Below are 20785 nucleotides of genomic sequence, written 5' to 3' on the forward strand. Positions count from 1 at the left end.
ACTTTGGCTTCATCTCCACCTCATCTATATCCCCCTTAATCATCCATGTTCATCTTCCTTTATTCTTTCTAGTCTTTCTATTGCCCATATTCTATCTCCTATTATTCTTACTATAATTTACGATATGCCCCTCTAATTTAACAATACTACATCATCCCACAATGTCTGCCACCTCCGATCCCCCCTCCTCTTCCCCCTCCTCAACCCCCACCCACATCCGCATCTTCACTCTTAACTGCTGGGGTCTCAAATACATCGCCAAACACCGAAACGCCCGTCTCGCTGAAATTGGCCGTCAGCTCGCAATTGCCTCTCCGCCGCCCGAAATCGTCGGTCTTCAAGAATGCTGGACACAAGAAGACTACGAATCCATCCGTCAGCAGACCCGTCACATTCTCCCTTACGGAAAGTTCTACTTCGGCGGTATCTGGGGCGCTGGTCTCGCCATCCTCTCCAAATGGCCCATCGAAGAAAGTAGCATGTTCGCATACCCACTCAACGGGCGTCCCACGGCCTTCTTCCGCGGCGACTGGTACGTCGGGAAAGGCGTGGCATGTGCGCGTGTCCGCTTCGGACCCGGAGTCCAAGACGTCGCGGAGGTGTTCTGCACGCATCTTCACGCCCCCTACGAGCGAGAACCCAACGATTCGTATATCTGTCATCGAACGGCACAGGCGTGGGAAATCGCGAAGCTAATGCGCGGAGCTGCGGAGCGCGGACATCTCGTTATCGGCCTGGGCGACTTCAACATGCTGCCATCGTCGTTCGCGCATCAATTGATCCAGGCTCACAGCCCCGTCCGAGATGCATGGCAGGTCCTGCATCCGGATTCGTCGGTCGGCGCGGCCATTGACCCCGTTGAGCAGAAACGGGGCAAGCCCGTTCCTTCAGCGGAATACAACCTCACGGAGAACGGCGCCACCTGCGATGGAAAGTTCAATACCTGGCGGTGGTCCAAAGAAGACCAGAAGCGCCTCGAAAAAGGCCAAGACATCGTCGTCGACAAAGATGCCCCATGTCCCAAAGGCAAACGCCTCGATTACATCTTCGTCGGAGACGGCAACTACCCCCCTTCATACCCGGCACCGCGCTGGTCCGTCGAATCCACCCGACTCTCAATGACAGAGCGCCACCCCACCCTCCGCTGCTCCCTGAGTGACCACTTCGCCGTCGAGGCAGTTATCACCCGCATCCCATCAGAAAAAGCCGCCAACGACACCACTATTACCCACCATTCCCCAGCCCCGAACGCCGCCCTCACACCCGATACCTACGACCGCATCATCGACATGATCCACACGTACGTCCGTCGCGAGCGATCACAGCGCCGGTGGCGCGTAGCGCATTTCCTAGCCTCGGTGATAATATCCATTGGCTGCTTCATTGGGGTCTGGTGGACAGGCGACCATCTACCATACGTAGCATTTATTTTGGTTCTGGTGAGCACGTTGAGTTTTGGAGCGGGGATCTTGGATGGCTTGATTGGAGGGTTGTTTATGTCGAGTGAGTTGCGCGCGTTGAAGGAGTTTGAGTGGGAGGTTAGGAATGCGAAGATGATTGCTGAGGCGGTTGGGGGGAAGGGGGAGAAGGCGGAGTAGGGTGATTTTCTTTTGGAAATTTGGGGAAAAATTGGGTATAGTAAACATTTGTGTATATGCATGGTATGTAAATCTGGAAAGAAATGAGATGGTGTATATGTTTGAATGGCAGTATGGGTCATGTCCTAAGTAGTAGTTGGGTCTATGCATTCTTTGTTCAAGTTGTGCATCTTATGCATACATGCATTCGTTTATGTGCCGGGGCATTGGCTTAGCGCTAATCAAGTATCCGGACCGGTGTCCATCTACGCAGAGCTACTACCCTACAATTTCATGAGGTAGTGATAGACAAGTAATTGTGAAATTGATCATAAAGAGTGTCGTTAACAAGCCAGCGACATCATCATCATCATCCTCGTGTGTTGCAATTTAGTCACGCCACGTGCAGAATCTTCCAAATAACGAGTGAAGAAAAACAAATTCCATGTGATCTCTCACACTCAAATGTAAGTTAACTGAGACATTTACTCAGCGCACTCGCGCTTACGCTCGTCAAAGATCTGCAGCGCCTCCTCGGCAGCCTTGACGCCACTCAGGACCATAGCACCAAAGGTAGGACCCATGCGGTTGAAGCCATCGATCTCCGACAGCTCCATACCACCGATGATCAAACCCTTGGTGACCTCACGGGTGTTCTTGACGATGGCGTCCTCAGCCGAGTTCATGTCGAGGCCGCGCATACCTCCCAGCTTGTCGACGCTGTTCATGGAGACAAGTCTCTTGGCTGAGAAGGCACCGAAGGGACCGTCGTGGCCGGTGGTACTGATGATCACGGGGGCGTTGATGGTGTTGGGGTCCATGCAGGAGTGGTCGTCGTGGTGAAGAGTGACCAGGGTCCAGTTGGTGACCACACCAGCAATGCGGACATCCTTGGGGTCGCCGCTGGCAGCGGGGCGGGTGATCAGGTCTTCCACGCTGGTGGCGTTGAAGAGCTTGACGTTGGGGAAGGAGAGAACCTTGGACAACAGGGTCGAGGTGAATAGTGAGGCGTGCTTCACCACGACGTAGTTGGGGTTCGCAAGGTCTTCCTCGTAGGGCACGCCCAGCTCGTTCAGGAAGACTTCGGCGGGACGACGCATGACCATGGCGGAGAAGAGCTGGCCACCGAGCCAGGCACCACCACCTGGGATGAGTCAGTATGTTGGACTTGCAGGACGAGTAGGTGGGTGGTGGGGGGTTTGTTGGAGAACGAACCAGGAGAGACATTGGCCTCGACAATGGCAATCTTCAAGTCCGGACGGGCCTTGGCCAGAACATACGCGGTGCTCAAACCGCAAGAACCAGCACCCACAATGACAATGTCACTCTCAGCGTACTTGTCCAGATCCTGGAAGTAGCGTCTGGTCATAGCACGCGAGACCTGACTCTCACGGATGGGAGCGAACTTGAAGTTGTCCCACTTGCCAGCGAAGTGGTCGAGCAGCTGGGTCTGGGAAGAGCCAGTGACGGGAGCGGCCTCGGGGACCACCACGTTGGACTTGATGCCAGTGGGGACCACGGTGGGCTCGAAGATAGCAGCGGGAGGAGACATGTTGCTTTACAGTGTGTTGACTGGGAATTGTTAGCCATTCCATCAAGCGGGGGGATACGAGGGAAGGCATGATCCTTTCGCTGGTATTATCCAGATCAAGTTTAACCGTATAATCTCAGAACGAACCCAGAGCCGGTGGCAGGCAGCAGTGCTACACTGTCACTGGATGGGAACGAACACCGGTCCACGCCCAAGATTTACCTGAGATACCTGATCATTGAGAGAGTCCAGCCAAAGGCATTGCATGACTTCCATCGTGTTGTAATAAAGTATTGAGACGAGACCCCCCGGGAAGGGGGTCAATGCAGGTGGAATTACATTGCACGGAAGGTTTCTAGGACGAGGTTAGTATGGTCTATACAGGGGATACCAACGTGGGAGAGGATGACTTGTGATGAAAGTCGATGAAGACTTGAGTGGAAGTAGTAGATAGTAGATGGTTGTTGAGATGATGGAAGAAAGAGAAGAAGAAGAAGAAGAAGCGGGGGAGAGGGAGGGGCAGGTATAAATACTACGGGAGGGGGGGATGAAAGTCACGGTACGTAATGGAGATGACAGCTGCCAATTGCTTAATTGCTTGACTGTACAACAACTCTCCGATGTGCGGGGATTATTGCATCCTGCTTTTCTTCGTGGAGCTGGAGCTCTGTGGTCCGTGAGGGATCCAGCGACTTGCTCCGATCCTGCCCGCGTAGGTTTCAACCCGGTGAACCTTTGCAGCAACCGTGTGAAGTCATGGAGGGTGACGATCATACCAGTGATACTACGATGTGGATGCGCAATGCCAATTGGCTTCACACCGATTCGCTGATTGGATTCCACCGTGCTAACCACTATGTGTCGTTGCTCGCTAGCTGGCTACTGTCTAGTGTTTACAGGGAACGGTTATGCAATAGAGAAATGGGAGCTATCATTGAAGCCGTAGCCCCATCATGAACTATCTATTTACTGTGCAAAGATGGATGAAAATCATCTTGATTAATGCAATTTCCCCTTCACAATCCTACTGTGTATAAGCTATGGCTGTAGCGAAAGCTTAATTTGTCGCAGCACATCACCACTCAATGACAGTATGGGGTTTAGTATCAGGGCTAAAGTTACTATCCTCGCGACACCAAAGCTCACTGTGAGTCACACACGGCTGACCTTGTTTCGGATCAAGGTCTACATGTAGATCAATGCCTAATTTAATGGCCAAGATAAAATTCACGGTTCAGATGTTATTCCACACTGCCAAACCATTATTACAGACAGCATCAACTGACTGATCCATATCAAAATCAAGCAAAAGGCATAGAATATATAGTATCAACCACCATCGTCCAGACAGAACACCTCTGCATCGTAGACACATATATGTAAACTATCTTCAAGAATAAACAATCCGATCAAATGCTTGCAAAGTCATCAGGAGCTTTTGGCACGGGTCATCAGGCCAAGTCAGGATACAACACACCACAACACACCAATGCTGAACACAGAACACGATAACTCCTTAGGCCCCCTCTCTAGATCGTCTCCCATCCGCCGTTGTTGATGTCCGCCTCCAGTTTCCGGCTGATGGTAGCTGGGATGCTGTGCGACAACCACACGTCCCGAAGCAGTCGGTCGTAGCGCTTCTGGTTAAGGATCAGCTGCCGGTTGCGCCGGAGACCCGGATCGACCTCGCCGTGTCGGTCAAGGTACGGTGCGTAGTGCCATGATCCATTGCGGTTGTGCAAGTAGAGCACAGTGCACTTGCGAATGTTGATGAACAAACCAATGTTCTTGCCACACCTACTTGCTGTTAGAAGACTTCTCCAGATACTTCAGAAAGGGGGTGAAAATGGACTTACTTTTGAACGTGCTGGTTGCATCCGCCCAGCTTGTTCTCCATGCAGCATACTGCCTGCGAGCAGAAGATATCTCCACAGAAGAGACAGATGCTGGGATCACTCAGCTCCTTCTTCGACTTGGGGCACCGCCGCCGGTTGGCCTCTTCGATCAAACTGTCGTAGTACTTGGGGAGTCCGACCAGCTCGAAAATGGCCGGGTGAGGAAGGCTCGGCCACAGCTTAAGGTCGCCCATCCGGACGCCCGACCGAGTCGCATTCCAGTGAAAGATCCATCCGGAGATCATGGCATCGAACGGCTTACCACTCTCCCGAGCCGGGTTGATCGATGCAAAGATTTCGTCAACGGACGGCAGGTGAAGGAGGTTGGTCAGACGGTCCAGCTCCGACGCATTCGCGTCGTGAGAACCAGTGTTAGGGAATTCGACGCCGTGCTGAACATGGAGTAGGATGACCGCCTTGCGTAGGAAAGTCAATGCGTAGCTGGAGATAAGACGCCTCAGCGAGATCACCACATCCGGAGTTGCACTTTCCACGCCGTCCTTGACGTAGCCAGTTTCAGCAGGGAACGATGACCCCACCGCGTGGCCTACCGAGTTAGACTTCAATTCGGTGACAATCGAGTGGAAGAAGTGCCGGCTCGCTTCGTATCGTGGATCTGTCTGACTTAGCTCAGACAGATACTGGTCGTCGCGATGCTGCGCCAGCTCCTCCTTCAGACCCTTCGGGCAGAGGATGTAGGTGGCCGCGACCTTGACAATTTCGGCCACGTAGCACACCTGAATCAAGTGGCGAATGTCAACAGACAGCACCGGCAGCAGGGATAGCGAACACTCGGCCAGGAAGACAAAAGTATCCTTAGCCAGTAGCGGTTCAATCTCACGCATCTCGTTCACGAGTGCGCTGCCATTCAGGCAGGGATGGCCGATGAAGAGCTGACATATCTTATGGCGATGCAGTTCTTGAAACTCGTCCCCGCTGTGAGTATGAGGGCCATTAGAATTGTATACGCACCCGACGGCAGCGTACGATAAGGCACTCTCAGCCAAGACTCGGAGGTGCGTCAGAGTCAGCTGAGGGATCTTATCCAACAAAGTCGTCCCTGGCTCTGATTCAACACCGCGCTGAGAGATCTCAGTAGCAGCAATGCTGAAGCCAAAACTCTGGAACAAGGAATCAGTGTGCACCAGGTCATTGGTGTCTGTGGTATCCGGATGGTGATTGAAGGTGGATGGGATGTGGTTCATCCGGATAGTCTGCTTCAGTCGCTTGTAGATCTGTATGAGCACAGACATGGGGCTTCCGCTTTGGGCCGAAGCTTCCTGCAGCGGACTTGTAGTTGAGTTCTCGTCCTGTGATGGGAAGAGGCCAGGCATCGGCATCCTCGCTGTTGGTATATAGTGAGTCGCGGAGGGCAGAGACGACGACGTTGACGACGACTGCGACGACATGAGCTGATCAACCTTAGTTGCCAGTGGAGGAACCAAGGCTTTCGACAGGTAATTGCTGAATAGATCCTGGTAAAGCTGTAGCTGTACATTGTTGTTCTCCGCGAGCACTGCGTAATTGTACGATTGCGAGAGGACCGACTTCAACTCTGTATTGATAAAATCATCAAACGGCACACAAGTATTCAGAGCCCCCGGATAGGATTCCTCTTTACCCTTCCAAACAATAGGAAGGAAGGCATTTCCTAGAGCCTTGCACAGCGGACAGACAAATTCCTTGCTCAGCAAACGCTCAGGGTGGTTCCGCGCGATTTGTTGCGAGTGGCGGCGCTGAGTAGCGAGGAAGTAGGCATCAAAACAAGAGTAGTGCATGATATGCCCACAACCGGTGGTGACCGGTCCACGAAGGGTGTGCGTGGCCTTGAAACCTTTACTCAATCCAACCTTCTCGCTAATCACTTCACCACCAGTAGAGTCCAGTCGGCGAACCGTCGTGCGATTCTCTCCTGCGACTCCAAAAGGACGGATGTGCTCCGCAGACTTATCCAAGCTCGCCGGGGTCCTGATCACTTCCCTGATCCAGTCAGGATCGTTGATGTCTGTCAGGCGCGTGATACTGCTGTCCTGGATTAAGGCGAATGTGCCGTAGAGTCGGGAGTCATTTGTTTCCTCCTGGCAGAGGATGCAAGTACCACTAGGGTACTTCCATAATTTAGTCTCGGGAGCAGTCTCGGTTTCGGATTCGAGGTCGCTAAAGTCCTCCTCTCCCCAGTCAATTGCACCTTGGCTGTTAAGGAAGTTCTGTTGCTGTTGCTGGAATTGAGCCATAACCCTCGCTTGTCTTTCGAGGGCCTGCTTCTTCTTCAGTTCCTTCTCATTGTCGGTGTCAATGGCAGGGGAGCTTGTGTCGACCCGATCGAACGGGAACTTGAGAGAGGCAGTGGCGGAGGCGTAGGCCTGAGGGCGCTTCTGCCAAAGCCTTTTCAGAATATGACGGATCTTGGGCCCGCAGGCGGAGAATTCATTCATGACAGAGATCTTTTCCAGAAGACCAACAATAGTCAATGATCCAGCCAGAGTCGTTTCCTTGGCTTTGTTCAAGGCATGCGACACGAATGACGGTGAGGAGCCATCATCTTCGCTACTATCTTCAAGAGACGCCGCAAGGATGAGGTGGAGGACAACCTGGAGAAAGGTCTCCACACGTGTAGGCGGGATGTTGGGAGTACGCTCTTTCGATGAGACCACATAGTCCAAGCAGTGGTGGACAATTTGAGCAAACACCAGCGTCCTTGTGAACTTAGGAAGTTCCGAGTACGCGCCTGAAGTGATAGGGCGCAGCTTCGGCTCAAAAACAATGTCTGATGCCTTCTTCCCAGATTTCTTGGCTACCCACTCCTTATAGATGCTCTCTGCTTCGTCCCGCTGGTTCTTGCTGTAGTGAGCACTATAAGGATCAATCAAGTCGATATATTCTGGCTTAAGTTCGAAGGTTCCTGTATCATTCAAGCCTTCAGGAGGACGGAATCCCGCAACGTCGTCCAAAACATCCTGGAACAGGTCCGAGTCAAGCAGCTTGTCACTGAGGCGTGTAGACAAGTCCGAGAAAGAAAGCGGCTTGAAGCACAGAACATGGGCAATATCGCGGCTCATGTTCTCGCGCGTTGCGGCCTCGCTGTCGTCAACGGCGGTGAGGGAGGTCCGGTCTGTGAGCAGAATGACCAGCAGATGGACGAACTCCTCGGCCACGTCGATGATCTGGCTGTCTTCATATCCAGGGCGTGGCATGTAATCTCTGGTCATCCAGTCCATCATACCGAACCGGTCTGCAATAGACGCAAGCACCCGGCTCGGGTCACAGGTCACCAGTGCAGTTTGCAGGAGGAAGATATCGCGATAGTAGGCAAAGTCGCGAGACGACACTCCACGATACTGAGACATCTGATGCCGAAGGCTGAGACCGTTACGCACCCACATGCCCGCTTTCATCTGCGCGAGCCAGGCGCAGACCCGGAGAGGATAATCGAACATGCAGAGGAGCAGATCCTCAGAAGTCAGCTGACTATCGTGAATGTATTTCTCATTTGCGGCATGAGCAGCACTCATGAGCACATCCCGCATCAGAGCACTGTTCACATTGCGGCCACACTCCAGCAGCCACGACAGCGTGTAGTGCAGGGCATGGTGGAAGCTCATCGAACCACTTTCAACAACAAAGTCTACAACACGGTAACGGGGGACTCGTTGCTGATCGACTTCGAAGTCAAGGGGAGGTAAAGTCTTGAACCGCACATAGTTTTTGATCTCCGCCTGCTCAAATCTCTTGCGCTCAATTCCCGTAGAATGTACCATTGCAGAGATGGTTGCCGTCCGGATTGCTCGCAATAGCTTCACGCCGCCATCAATCTCGGGGTTGCGGAATGCCTCGCAGAATTGACGGCAGAGCCGGTTGATCTCCCGCATGAGAATCGAGGCACTGATCCAGGCGTCGGTCTCGTACTCGACATGCTCTCCCACGGCACGTACGTTAGGGCAGATACCCTGGGAAAGCTTGACGAGGTCCAAGAATTGAGCGAGGTAAGGTTCTTCACTCCGTACGCGGTTCTGTACATACTCTGACTGCAAGAGGTATCTTAGATCAAGGAAGAAATGGTACAGACGTCTGTTGGTCACGGAACCGGCATCGAAGGCCAGAGTTGCGTTCGGGTTTACTTCGTAAGGTTCACCAACTTGTCGCGTAGTCAGGAATGTATATAGGATGGCCATGACCTTGGTGAGGAAGTTCCCGCGCAGCACGATCTCCTCAGTGATAGAGGGCGTCGTGAGAAGTTGGAGAGAAAGGTTGACAATTGAATGATCCGGTTCTCGATCTGCAATCAGGTACAACTGCGCGAGCGCTGTATATAGAGCTGACAGGCGTAGACCCATGATTCGCTTGAACTGGGGAACGTTGACCACGGTACCAATGTAAAGATCGCGCAGATCGGTACGCGTCTTCTTCCACAATCGGAGATCGAACAGGATCATCCAGTCCAGGCGTGTACGCTGCCAGAGATCCTCGTATGGGGGAACATGCTCCCCGAAGGCCGGGACGGAAGGTCGGACTTGCCAATGACTAGGGGTCTTTGCAGGTGATGGTTTTACCACGCCAGATGGTGTCTTGGGGATGGCAACATACGACATGGGAGGAAGTTGGCATGTATCATTCGAGTTCGGCTCGCGCTCGGGAGACTGCGGCAGAGCTTGGTTCTCCGAGGCTGGTTGATCTTCTGGTTCCTGTCGTTCCTGTCGTTCCTGTTGTTGCTCAGTGTTGGGAGACATCGACCGCCGACCCAATTGGATAATGGCTTGGGCCATTTCAAAAGCGTCATCCGTGTTGCCCATCACCATATCTTCCTCATCCGCCATATCCTCTATTTCGGCTTGCTCACGAAGTAAAGCAATCTGCCTATCCATATCCTCATCCTCGTCGTCAGCATCATCATGGGTCTCCACAAATTCTTCGTCTCCATCGCCGTCGCCCACTTGTTCATTATCATTATCGATATCCTCATCATCCTCGTCGTCATCCTCTTCTGCAGCCAAAACCACCTGCCCCTGTGGGGACACCGTGAGCATAACCGTGCGGTACGGGGCATTTTCAGACCTCTGATGGTCATCAATGCCCTTCATTCCGATATCAGCATTCGCGGCATTGCTGCGTTGTTGCCATGGACTAAGCAGCGCCTCGCAGATGGTGTGACGTAGAATCTCGTTATCGTCCATGATACTGCACCCCGAGATATCTGCAAGCCACTCGACGATGGTCCCGCACATTTGCTCGCGGAACGTGTCGCGGGCAGACCGGATTGTAACCGTGACCTTAATCTGTTCGATGATTTTCGACACAGCCAGCAGCCTCTGCAGATCCTTGGAGTATTTGACTACACTCCTCCCAATATCGTTCGTCTCATGGGCCCTATCGTTGCCGAAACGATCCCGTTCCCGACAAGCCCGGCTAACCTGATGAGCAACATCCCGGATGGTATGTTTCTCATCGTTCCAAAGAGCAAGAGCAAACTCCGGCTCATCCTCCGGTAGATCTCCATCGCCATACCAACCGGGACGTAGCCGGGACGCCTCTTCATCCTGTCTGATCCCCTCCTCTGTTTTCGGGAGCCGCAACTGCTCGGGAGAACAAGAAATGACATCACAGAAATAATCCAGCACGCCGCTAATAGTCGTTCTGATGCTATCGACCAAGTCATGCGGAAGCTGAGTCTGGGCCCTTTGCTTGCCTTTCTTATCCTCGCTGTCGGTATGGATCGCACAGAACAACGGTAGTCGCCATGCCTCCTCATCTCCGCAGTCACAGCAGCCGCAGTTTCCCGAAGACAAAGAAATCTGGTACTGGTGGCCGGTGTGATCAGAAGCGTCGAAGCAGCGACTACAGAGCACGCAGGTATCGTCCGCAGCACAGGTGATACACCGATAAGTAGCCTCGCCGGCCCTGAAAATGTGACCACATCGCTTTCCCCGCGCCGCTTCGGTATATTCTGCTCCTTCTTTTGCTCCCTGAGCTTCCGCTAATTTCCAAACACCTTTCGGGGGCCCGTTGGGGAATAGTAGTCGGAGATATTCCTCGTTGAAGCCGGTTAAAGAGTGGAAGAGCAGCTCAAGTAGGTCTTGCTCTGCATTGAATCCATATCGATAGTTGTGTGCAGCGGGGAGCCGTAGAAGGCCTTGCCCGAGTACCATCTCCTTATCCGTGAAACTCATTTTATCGCCTTTGCGCTTGGATCGCGACACTCATCGGGCTGTCCGAGAAGTGAGGGGATGGTGAGGGTCGGATGGAGTGGGAGCTCCGTGGGGCGGGCTTGGGATCTCCCAGTCTGCGATCGCTCGGCCTGTGATCGAGCGTGTAAGTGGCGGCAAGTATGTTGCAATAAGCCACGGAGTGAAAGGGCGTTGAAATCGCTCGGGTTTACTGGGGTGGTAAATCCCAAGTAAGGTTGAGGGGAGGGGGAAAAAAATCTAGATCAGTTAAGAAGCTTAGTTATCGAGCGATAGCAGGCACGGCGATGTCACCGTGGGGGGGAGAAGTGGTGGGAAGTCGGATTTTATGGTATCCAGCGGCACGCACCAGTAGCCCGTTGTTAACATGAGCGGTACTTTCCTATTCTCTCATTCAGATAGGACCCCTGATGGAGATGTCGTTCCGAAAGCAAAAAGCGATGACACTGTATTAGACAATATGTAGAAGAGAAGGGGAGTGTCTAAGAGTTGGTTCGCCCATGACATCGAGGTACTGCAAACACCGGGGCTTGGCGCCACTGCGATTCTCATCCACGGCCTGTGAATGCCTGGTTGGCTCTCCCCCGCCCAGCTGGGCAACATCCGTGTTGCTTGCCTACTGACCTGGCCTACGGGGTAGGATGACCTACATATGCATACCCTGCTCCTGGATGGACTGCTGAAAAACACAAGTTACAGGTTATTGCGAATCTATCTCGTACAAACACCCTGGATTATAGCACTTCTCCTTCCCGGCACTCGGCTATAGTATAACATGGGAATGGATATTTTGAACCCCCTAGCACCACTTCTATTCTTTCATATGTAACACGGCGAGTATTGTACCCGAATTTACTCATCATCCTCATCGTCGGCCTTGTTGAGGTACTGGTGCTTAATGTCCTTCCATTGGCGCTGCAGTAGTGAAACGAACCCGTCAGTATAACCCATGCGGAAAGGTCGTGGTAGGGAAGAAACGTACGCCGCGGTTGAAAGAATCCCAGACCTTGTTGGAGGCAGTGTCGAAGGTCCTATTCCAAAGATGATTGTTTAGCGATTGTCAACCCCCCGAAAGATCCCGATAACAGCAACGTACAGCTCGAAGGCGAAGGCACTGGCGAAGATGGTGGTCAGGTAGACCGCGTTACGGCGGATCAGGCCCCTGTAAGTCGATCAAAGATTTCCAATTAGCAAGACCATTCCATGACGGGCGACAAGTATCGATTGGATATCCAGAGTGAAAGGGGAGACATGCTGGTAGATAGCGGAAGCGAACTGGAACGGGAACACCCTGGAGTTAGCCATTGAACTGTGACAAAACCCATACAAAGAAAACACTTACAGCGCCGGCCATTGTGACGGTAATGGATAGAGAGATAGAGGGGGAAGGGAGCGGGGAAAGACAGCAAGGCAGAGAGGATGGGCGAGATGAGGTTGAAGATTCCAGTCAGGATCGAGTTCGGTTTGGCGGCCGCGAAAAGCAACAGCGGGAATCACCGGGTCGCTGATTGGCCAGTCGGAACACCACCTGCGCAGAGCCTCCGACTGGCCGCCTGGAGAATCAATCAACCTTACGTCGACTCGTCCACAATTTCAATGCGCTGTCGGGCTTGACTGGTGAATAACTGTGGCAACATACACCGGCATTTAATTCCAACGCATTCACCCTCGAGACTTTATCCAGGGGGAGATTCTTACCGTGGAACTACTTGTCTTCCCCCCTCAGACCACACTGACATTTTCCCACCCGACCGACTCTCAACACCCCGCCTAACGAAACTAAAATTATGGCCTCCAACAAGCCTGGTGCGGTCAGTTCCTCCGGGATCACAACGAATGAATCCACAGGGGAACGCTACATTCCTTCGTCTGTCCGTGCCGACGGTTCCAAGCGACGAGAGATCCGTGTCCGACCGGGATACCGCCCTCCTGAGGATGTGGAACTATACAAAACCCGTGCGGCAGAGGCCTGGAAGAATCGCGGAAAAGGCGGGGTTCCCGGTGCCGATGGACTGAAGGACGACGAGGACACCTCGGCCAATAAGGCAGGTGGTGCAACCAACAACAAGAATGCGAAGCGTCGCGAAGCTAGAAAGAAGGCCAAGGCGACACAGGATGGTGCTACCAACGGCAAGGATGTGACTCGCATCGAGAACTGGCGTGCCGGTGCGCCCGAAGATGCTACGAAGCAATCGAACGGAGCCGAAAAGGACGCAGCGCAAACCGAAGAGGCAGTCGACCCTGAAGCCGAGAAGGAAAAGAAGGCCCGCAACTTGAAGAAGAAGCTGAGGCAGGCTCGCGACCTGCGCGACAAGAAAGCCCAGGGAGAGGCCCTTCTTCCCGAGCAGTTGGAGAAGGTGATCAAGATTCAGGAGCTGATTCGCCAACTGGACTCCCTCGGGTTCGATTCGAACGGAGACAAGAAGGAGGCCACCGAAGTGAAGGAGTAGAGGGAACTACCGATTCGCAGAAGTAACCGTACTTCTTATTAATTAGGTCCTATCGTGCGACTTTCTGAAGGTGCTCCATTACAGCCATTCCGGTCACTGGCATCCATAAACGGCATTCATTCCGGGTGTCTGGTGACTTGATTGCTAGAGCATACCAATCCATACGATAGTCGATGCAGGAGTATCAGACCAGACTTTGGAAGCGGCTCGACTTCCTCAGCACTAGAGCCAAAGCGTATCAAGATATTCGCTACACGTCTTGGGCCTCGCGGATCTCTCGCCCGATCCATGATAGCCCTTCTCCCGACATAAGCCATCCGTGGCAGTCTACCGAGGATGGCAAAATCCGGATGAAAGAATACTCTGTAACATCGTTACATTTTTACTGTTTTTTATACTAGCTTCTCGCGCTACCAAACTGACATCTGGGATCGCTACTAGCGAGATCATATTCGCTTTTCCCCGCATAGTGCAGATAATCATACATTTGGTATCATACATGCTAATATAGACATCGAAAGCCCGTGTAGGTCTGTCCTAGTAATGCTGACGCTCCGTAACGTGAACATTATCAAACCGAACCGGGGAAGTAGCTATGCCCCCTTCCAGCTCCCAGTTACGGAAGTCATGCTTGGTCCAAGGTCGACGGCTATTTCCAGGGCCAAGTTTCTTAGAGCCAACACCATACGACGAGGCTAGGTAACCTTGTCTGATGCAGTCCACTACGCCAATTCCCACAGTGCCATACCATGCACCAGCTAAGGTGAGCCGCTTATGAAAGTCACTCCGAACAGAATGCGAGAGCTCTTTCATGCGGGACAGGTGGCCAACTGTGTACTGGGGTATAGCATCGCGGAGCAACCGAGCGCGTGCCACAGACGGAGCCGTCTTGATCCCCAAGTGCCTATGAAGCAATGCCTGGGCCATCTCAACTGCTTTATCCGGATCAGGATAGTCGGACTCGCTCCAGCCGTCCCACAAATGACCACCCATCATCACGGTGAGCTTTGTGCCGGGTGCAGTGTCCTGTCCTTCGCTAGACTGGGACCCGAAGATAACTCCCAAGGCCCGCTCAGGGTTCTGTTCAAAGGGAACCGAGCTAGGTAGCAGGTATCCGAACCCTTCAACTGGAACCAGGTCTGGATCCTCGTAATATAAATTGACGACCATGACAGTCACTGCGTAGTTGTTCTGTCCTAGGGCGCGGATCGTATCAGAAGGCACGACACCCACCTTTGTGTTCTCTATCTGCCGAGCGAGACTCGAGGGCGCGTGGGTGGCAATTACACGGTTATGAGTCTTTGACTCGTTCGTACCAAACCCGATCTATATTCATGTCAGCCTTTTAATCCATTTGGTAGCAGATAGACGTTAGCTCTCACTCACGGTCAAGTCCCGAGTTTTCGGATTCTGGCTAAGCGAGGTTACTTCAGTCCCCGTCACAACTTCCACATTACTGGAACTCCTGAGTTGGGCAGCCATAGCATCTGTTAGTTGTCCCAACCCATTCTTCAGCGTAAGAACGCTGGCATCTGAGACCACCGCACGCAGACTCTTCCAGTAACGATCATCACTGTGGGATGGGACCGCCACCGATTCCAATGCCAACAACTCATCCATTGGCATAGCACGCATTCCTGACGCCCTCTGGGTCATCATGCCGTCCACTATAGATCCATATCTCTTCTCGAGTTCTCGTACATAGCCAATGGCCATTTCTGCACTCAGACGGTTTACGTCTCCCGCGAAAATGCCAGCCATGACCGCAGAAGCGAGATTCTCCGACATTTTGGGGGAAAACCGACGCGAAACAAAATCCGCGACTGATTCGTCACGAGAGAGGATGTGGGTATTTTCAGCTCTTTTTGGCTTCTCGAATATAGCGCTATATAGGAAAGTCTCGAACAACGGCTCCATCAAAAGTGTCCAGGCTGTCTTAAGCAGTCCCTCTGTGGGTGGAAATGGCAGGCGCACGAGGTGATCGGGGTAGTAGATGTAACGGTTTTGAGCTGCGGGCGATTTCTTGTCGCAGATCAAAACATCATCCAACAAATCCAAGTTCATTATCTGCAGCATTGAACCGGTATTGTTAGCCATAGGCAACCCCCCTAGTACTGGCGTCCTGACTTACCAGATCCATCATGGGAAGGCACGAGGGACTACTCGTCCTCAAGGTCCGCGGACCATATTCGAAGACGACATGACCTCCACGGACAGGAATCTGCTCGGACGAGAGCCAGCCTCCCAGATGGGAGGACTTCTCATAAAGCGTGACCTTGGAGCACGACGGGTCGCGCGATAGTTGGTAGGCCGCTGTGAGGCCGGTGATGCCACCGCCTATGACCGCAGCGTCAAACTGTTTGGTATGCACAGCGTGCCTCTGACCCCTGTGGAGCAGAGCCAATGGCGCTCGCACTTGCCGGAACGCACGGCTAGAAGCACATGGCAACCGCATATTAGCGATGATGAGACACACTGGGGTCAGCAACCAAGTGTCCAGGGTGCTCAACTGGGTGGAGGGAGCGGAAGAGCTGCGGAGCGGAGGGGCCGCTAGCAGAAGCTCCGATGGCCGACCGCAATAGAGAGTTTATTATTGACGACCGGCATATGCACTCCAGTTACTACGAAGGTCCCCAACAACACGACTACTATTACAAAGCTGAAAGGTACTGACTGACTAGGCCGTGCAGAACATAAGCAATCTCATGATATCCAGAATCTATTTACAAAGCCACCGTAAGTATTCTTTACTGCCATTGCCATGACCATAACATAAAGTAGATCGAAATTGAACGCCCTCCCAAGTAAGCACCCGCGCACACAAAATAATACATGAGATCTCTCCGGCATCATATGGGGAATTGGACAATGTGGAATCATCAAAAGAAATGTGGTCAGGTTGATCCAACGCTGGAATCTAAGTCGCGATCTCCTGACTCTGAGAACCTTCCCCGGCCGTGTCAGGCTTAATCAACTCTTCTGTACCCTCCTCCTCTGCAACAAACTTCCGTTCGCTCACATGCTCTTTCGAGCCCGGAGTCCACACCTTGTCGGAGAAGGCACCCTTTTGGCCCTCGGCATGCTTGTAAGGGCAGCTCGGATTAAGGCAAGGTGTGAACTTGCATGGGGTTTGGATGTGAGTAAACTTGCAGCCTTCCTGAGAGCAGTCGGCTCCATTCCGACAAAGGGGCATGCTGGGATGTTTGAAGTGACAATGAGGGTTGGCGCAGTTGGGGAAGAATCTGCAGAGCTCCTCCGCCTGATGCGCCGACTTGACGGCAGGTGAAGGGTGGCGACCTGTGCATTTGCGGTTCTTACAAGCAGCCCCGTAAGTGCAGATATCCGAAACGTCGACAGGAGAACCTTCGGGGGCGGCGGGCGACTGGTGTGCAAACGGGCAGTCCTTCCTGGTACACCGGAGGTTGAAACGACAGACAGTGTTGGTATTGCTTTCATCTTGGCCCCCTTCCTGTCCAGCCTGATCAGGTTTCGTATCCATGTCAACATCTCCCGACTGTTCGTGATGGTTGTTATGGCGCTGACCGCGGTGCCGATGGCCATGCTGACGTTCGACTCGATCGAACAAAGACCGGCCATTTTGGGAGCCATTTTGCTGGAAAGCCGGGTTGATTGCCGGAGGAACAAAACCGGGCATAATCTGCGCCATCATACGAGCTTGCTCCTCAAGCAGAGACATGAGGTGCATCTGATCCGACTGGGTCATGTTCATCATGTTGCCCATATTCATTCCACCCATCTGACGACCACCGGGCATTCTGCCGCCTCCATTCTGATTGAAACGGCCCTTTCCGTGCTCGCGGCCGTGGGAGTTGACTCGTCCACCGCCAGCTTGCCCGCGGACTCGATGTAAAGCCGAGTCCCCACGGTCCATCGAGCGATTTATCTGGTTGAGCATTCTACCACGTCCACCACCCCGACCATTGCGCATGGCCTTCGGTCCCGTCGGTCTATATAAAGAAAAGAGAGGTTAGTTTATATCGCCAACTTGAGTATGGGGAGGAGAGAAAACCCACATCGAGTCGCCTTGGGCTGCATCGCCCATGCTCATATCGGCATCCTGCGCGTTGCCATCAAAGCCGGACATTTGTGTAGGAGCAGATTCTTGATCACCGAATGACGGAATCGCCTGTGCAGATGAAGCCTCGTTGGGTGCCGGGGCACCCCCGCCATTGATCTGTTGGTTGAGAATTTCGACTTGTTCGAAGAGCCATCTCGAAAAATCGAGGGCCTGTGTATCGCCTTCACCAAGGCCGCCGAGAAGATCATTGGATAGTTCACCGGCGATCTGTTCCTGAGTCTTGCCATTCGCCAGCATCAAGATCACATAATCGGTAAGGGCTGAGTCGTCGCCACCGTCGGAGCTCCAACCCATCTCGACCAGCTTAGGGGGAATGACATGACCCAGCGCCTCAGCGAGCGGGGTTCCTGCGGTGACCATTGTAGTCATGATGCAAACGCACGAGTGCTGAAAAGCGACCTAGGAGTGACACAGACGTAGGCGAGGAAATGTAGGAGGGACGGCACGGGGTATCGTAGAACGCCGCGCCACTGAACCCAGAAGGCGCTATTGAGACGATTCGCTAGTTTATATAATAGGTTTCCCGGAGCCAAAGATTGTCAAGAATCGGAGGCTATACAGGACGGAGGGAAAGAGCTGAGGGGAGAGGAGGGATGTTTTGGGGAGAGATCTGGTATCCGTCGCAGGAACTTTGCTTCGCCGATGATGAAAGTCGCGCGCCACATTAGTCACGTGCTAGGTACTGCCGTGGCGCAGCCGCCAACTGGCGAGTTTGGCTGCGAATTGCCCCAGAGAGAAATGCCGGAAACTTAGCATCTACCACTTCACCTCAATGCTTTTGACATGTGGTGTCATCTCGCAATTTGCTGTCATTGAAGGTCATAGAGGGTCATATGCTCTTTTCAGTGAGGACATAGAAGTTTGTACAAGGATCAAGAACCCGACCGATTGAGCCGGATCCACACTCCATACGAGCAGTTCATTTCAGCTCCATCAGATGCGCCAAATTGCCTTACTCAGCTAGCGAGCTCTCTAGCTTCACATTCCTCTTCTTGTTTATCCGATCTGCAACCACCATCATTCCAGTACAGGAACCTCGGGTCAGCAGTGACTCCTATTTAAGGGTTTAGCAATGCGCGGGGTTCACTGGTCACGAACGAGCGGAGCAATCAAAATGAGAGTTTTTAATTAAACGAGCGGGGGTTTTGCATCTTGGGTGACATATAGTCGAGCTTTTGGCTACATAGTGCATGACTCGTGTCCACGAGCAGAATAATTCATGCATTCCTGTGCCGTGGCTTTTCAACCCTTATCTATACCTTAATTCATCCCCCTTCCCTCTCGAGGCCTTTGCCCTGGCACCATGCTTGAATATCTTGTTGACCAGGTGAGCCCCATGAAGGCATCCGCTTGCCTCGTGGGGATCTTCTTCCTTGCATGTCTCATCCGTAAGATCCAAGTGTCTTGGGAAATCTCTCGACTGGGCCTGAGGGCTCCACGCATGCGGTTCTGGCTGCCATACGGTCTGTTAATACCACATCACCGAATATTACCATCGCCAGCATTCCCCTTCCACAATGATCCATAGGCTAACCTAGATATCTCCAGCCCTCGACAATGTTTACGGCTATGTGATGGCAAACAGGAGATGTGAGGATCTCACTCACTGGCAGAATCTCATGGAGACTGCCCATGGCGCGTCAACCATTGATCATGTCCAAACCGCTGAACTGGATTTTGGTATCTCAAATCGGGTTATCTTCACCAAGGACCCCGAGAACATCAGAGCTTTACTCACCGGCCAATTTGCGGACTATGGCAAAGGAGAGCCTTTTCATCACGACTGGAAAGAGTTCTTAGGCGACAGTATCTTCGTCACGGACGGCGAACTATGGTCTCGCTCGCGTCAACTCATTCGGCCCATGTTCACCAGGGACCGCATCGTGGACACAGAACTCTTCGAGCACCACGTCCAACACCTTATCCCCCTCCTGGCAGGGACCAAAAGCAACAAGGTCGTCGACCTAACTCCCCTGTTCCTCCGATACACCCTAGACGCTGCGACAGCCTATCTTTGCGGCGAAGGCACCAACAGCCTGCAGAACCCAGCCACCAGCTTCGCCGACGCCTTCAGCTATGTACAACACCGACAGGGCGAGATCTTTCGCTACGGGTATGTACATCCCCTCAAATCCCCTCCTGCTATCTTCGTTTCCCACAAAAAACCAACTAAACCTAACCACCAACACCCAGCCCCTTCAACCCCATCCTCTCCCGTACCAAATTCCGCCAAAAGCTCAAGATAATGAACGACTTCATGGCCCCCTTCATTCAACGCGCTCTATCCCTCAGCCCCGAAGAACTCGACAAGTCCCTCTCAAAGCAAGAGACATTCATCCACGCTCTGGCCCGCTTCACCCGAGACCCCCAAGTCATCCGCGACCAACTAACCGCCATCCTACTCGCCGGCCGCGACACAACCGCCACGACTCTCGCATTCTGCTTCTTCGAATTATCCCGTAACCCCTCCGTAGTCAAAGCACTCAGATCCGAAATCGCCTCCCGACTAGGTCTAGGTCCATCCGGCCGCAAACCCACATACACGGACCTCAAAGAAATGAAATATCTCACGGCTGTACTTAACGAAACGATGCGCGTCTATCCCGTTGTTCCATTCAACGTTCGCTACGCACTAAAGAACACGACCCTCCCCCGTGGCGGTGGCGTTGATGGCACCGGACCTGTAGGTGTTCGTGCCGATACTCGCGTGATCTACTCGACTATGATGATGCAGAGGGATCCGGCGCATTACCCATCGCCTGGAAGTAAGAACTATTTCGACCCTGGAAAGTGGATTCCCGAGAGATGGATGGGTGATTGGGCGCCAAAACCGTGGTATTTCGTTCCGTTTAATGGTGGGCCTAGGATCTGTTTGGGACAGCAGTTCGCGATGATTGAGATGGGATATACCGTTGTAAGGATCTTGCAGGTTTACGAGTCACTGACGGCTGTGCCACCAGCAGGGAAGGACAAGGTTGAGGATCCGATGTTGAGGTTTGAAATCACCTTGAATCCGGGTTGCGAGTTGAATTGTATTTTTGAGTGATGTTATGG

At 52.8% G+C, this 20785-nt stretch overlaps 8 protein-coding genes across 8 annotated transcripts; 3 read left to right on the forward strand and 5 right to left on the reverse strand.

Annotated features, from left to right (window-relative positions):
• The first annotated feature begins 34 nt into the window (after nucleotides 1-34).
• On the forward strand, nucleotides 35-1686 carry BO83DRAFT_382123 (inositol phosphosphingolipid phospholipase). Its single transcript, XM_025532161.1, has one exon. It carries the CDS (start codon nucleotides 162-164, stop codon nucleotides 1596-1598), a length of 1437 nt encoding a protein of 478 aa, XP_025383696.1. The 5' UTR covers nucleotides 35-161; the 3' UTR covers nucleotides 1599-1686.
• A 195-nt stretch (nucleotides 1687-1881) lies between these two features.
• On the reverse strand, nucleotides 1882-3538 carry thiA (thiamine thiazole synthase). The gene is made up of 3 exons (XM_025528789.1): nucleotides 3519-3538; nucleotides 2793-3463; nucleotides 1882-2721 (listed from the first exon to the last, which is right to left on the reverse strand). Exons 2-3 carry the CDS (start codon nucleotides 3127-3129, stop codon nucleotides 2063-2065), a joined length of 996 nt encoding a protein of 331 aa, XP_025383697.1. The 5' UTR covers nucleotides 3130-3463; nucleotides 3519-3538; the 3' UTR covers nucleotides 1882-2062.
• Nucleotides 3539-4328: 790 nt separating this feature from the next.
• Nucleotides 4329-11614, reverse strand: BO83DRAFT_440936 (putative ubiquitin-protein ligase E3 component (UBR1)). The gene is made up of 3 exons (XM_025536298.1): nucleotides 11532-11614; nucleotides 4965-11422; nucleotides 4329-4905 (listed from the first exon to the last, which is right to left on the reverse strand). The coding sequence occupies exons 2-3, from the start codon at nucleotides 11165-11167 to the stop codon at nucleotides 4638-4640; spliced, it is 6471 nt and encodes a 2156-aa protein (XP_025383698.1). The 5' UTR covers nucleotides 11168-11422; nucleotides 11532-11614; the 3' UTR covers nucleotides 4329-4637.
• A 242-nt stretch (nucleotides 11615-11856) lies between these two features.
• On the reverse strand, nucleotides 11857-12600 carry BO83DRAFT_411501 (cytochrome b-c1 complex subunit 9). The gene is made up of 5 exons (XM_025534315.1): nucleotides 12525-12600; nucleotides 12391-12473; nucleotides 12279-12344; nucleotides 12165-12213; nucleotides 11857-12097 (listed from the first exon to the last, which is right to left on the reverse strand). Exons 1-5 carry the CDS (start codon nucleotides 12534-12536, stop codon nucleotides 12035-12037), a joined length of 273 nt encoding a protein of 90 aa, XP_025383699.1. The 5' UTR covers nucleotides 12537-12600; the 3' UTR covers nucleotides 11857-12034.
• Nucleotides 12601-12762: 162 nt separating this feature from the next.
• BO83DRAFT_382127 (putative RNA binding protein Pym) lies at nucleotides 12763-14126 on the forward strand. Its single transcript, XM_025532162.1, has one exon. The coding sequence runs from the start codon at nucleotides 12970-12972 to the stop codon at nucleotides 13630-13632; it is 663 nt and encodes a 220-aa protein (XP_025383700.1). The 5' UTR covers nucleotides 12763-12969; the 3' UTR covers nucleotides 13633-14126.
• Nucleotides 14067-16140, reverse strand: hem14 (oxygen-dependent protoporphyrinogen oxidase). Its single transcript, XM_025532163.1, has 3 exons — nucleotides 15764-16140; nucleotides 15019-15699; nucleotides 14067-14958 (listed from the first exon to the last, which is right to left on the reverse strand). The coding sequence occupies exons 1-3, from the start codon at nucleotides 16085-16087 to the stop codon at nucleotides 14170-14172; spliced, it is 1794 nt and encodes a 597-aa protein (XP_025383701.1). The 5' UTR covers nucleotides 16088-16140; the 3' UTR covers nucleotides 14067-14169.
• A 173-nt stretch (nucleotides 16141-16313) lies between these two features.
• On the reverse strand, nucleotides 16314-18333 carry BO83DRAFT_369646 (mRNA-binding protein NAB2). The gene is made up of 2 exons (XM_025529868.1): nucleotides 17667-18333; nucleotides 16314-17600 (listed from the first exon to the last, which is right to left on the reverse strand). Exons 1-2 carry the CDS (start codon nucleotides 18098-18100, stop codon nucleotides 16550-16552), a joined length of 1485 nt encoding a protein of 494 aa, XP_025383702.1. The 5' UTR covers nucleotides 18101-18333; the 3' UTR covers nucleotides 16314-16549.
• A 701-nt stretch (nucleotides 18334-19034) lies between these two features.
• Nucleotides 19035-20777, forward strand: BO83DRAFT_322731 (cytochrome P450; the record flags this gene model as incomplete). The annotated part of the gene is made up of 3 exons (XM_025527907.1): nucleotides 19035-19194; nucleotides 19280-19844; nucleotides 19925-20777. The coding sequence occupies 3 exons, from the start codon at nucleotides 19035-19037 to the stop codon at nucleotides 20775-20777; spliced, it is 1578 nt and encodes a 525-aa protein (XP_025383703.1).
• Nucleotides 20778-20785: the final 8 nt, after the last annotated feature.

Source organism: Aspergillus eucalypticola (genome assembly GCF_003184535.1).
Source record: "Aspergillus eucalypticola CBS 122712 chromosome Unknown BO83scaffold_32, whole genome shotgun sequence".
NCBI classification, from domain to species: Eukaryota; Fungi; Ascomycota; class Eurotiomycetes; order Eurotiales; family Aspergillaceae; genus Aspergillus; species Aspergillus eucalypticola.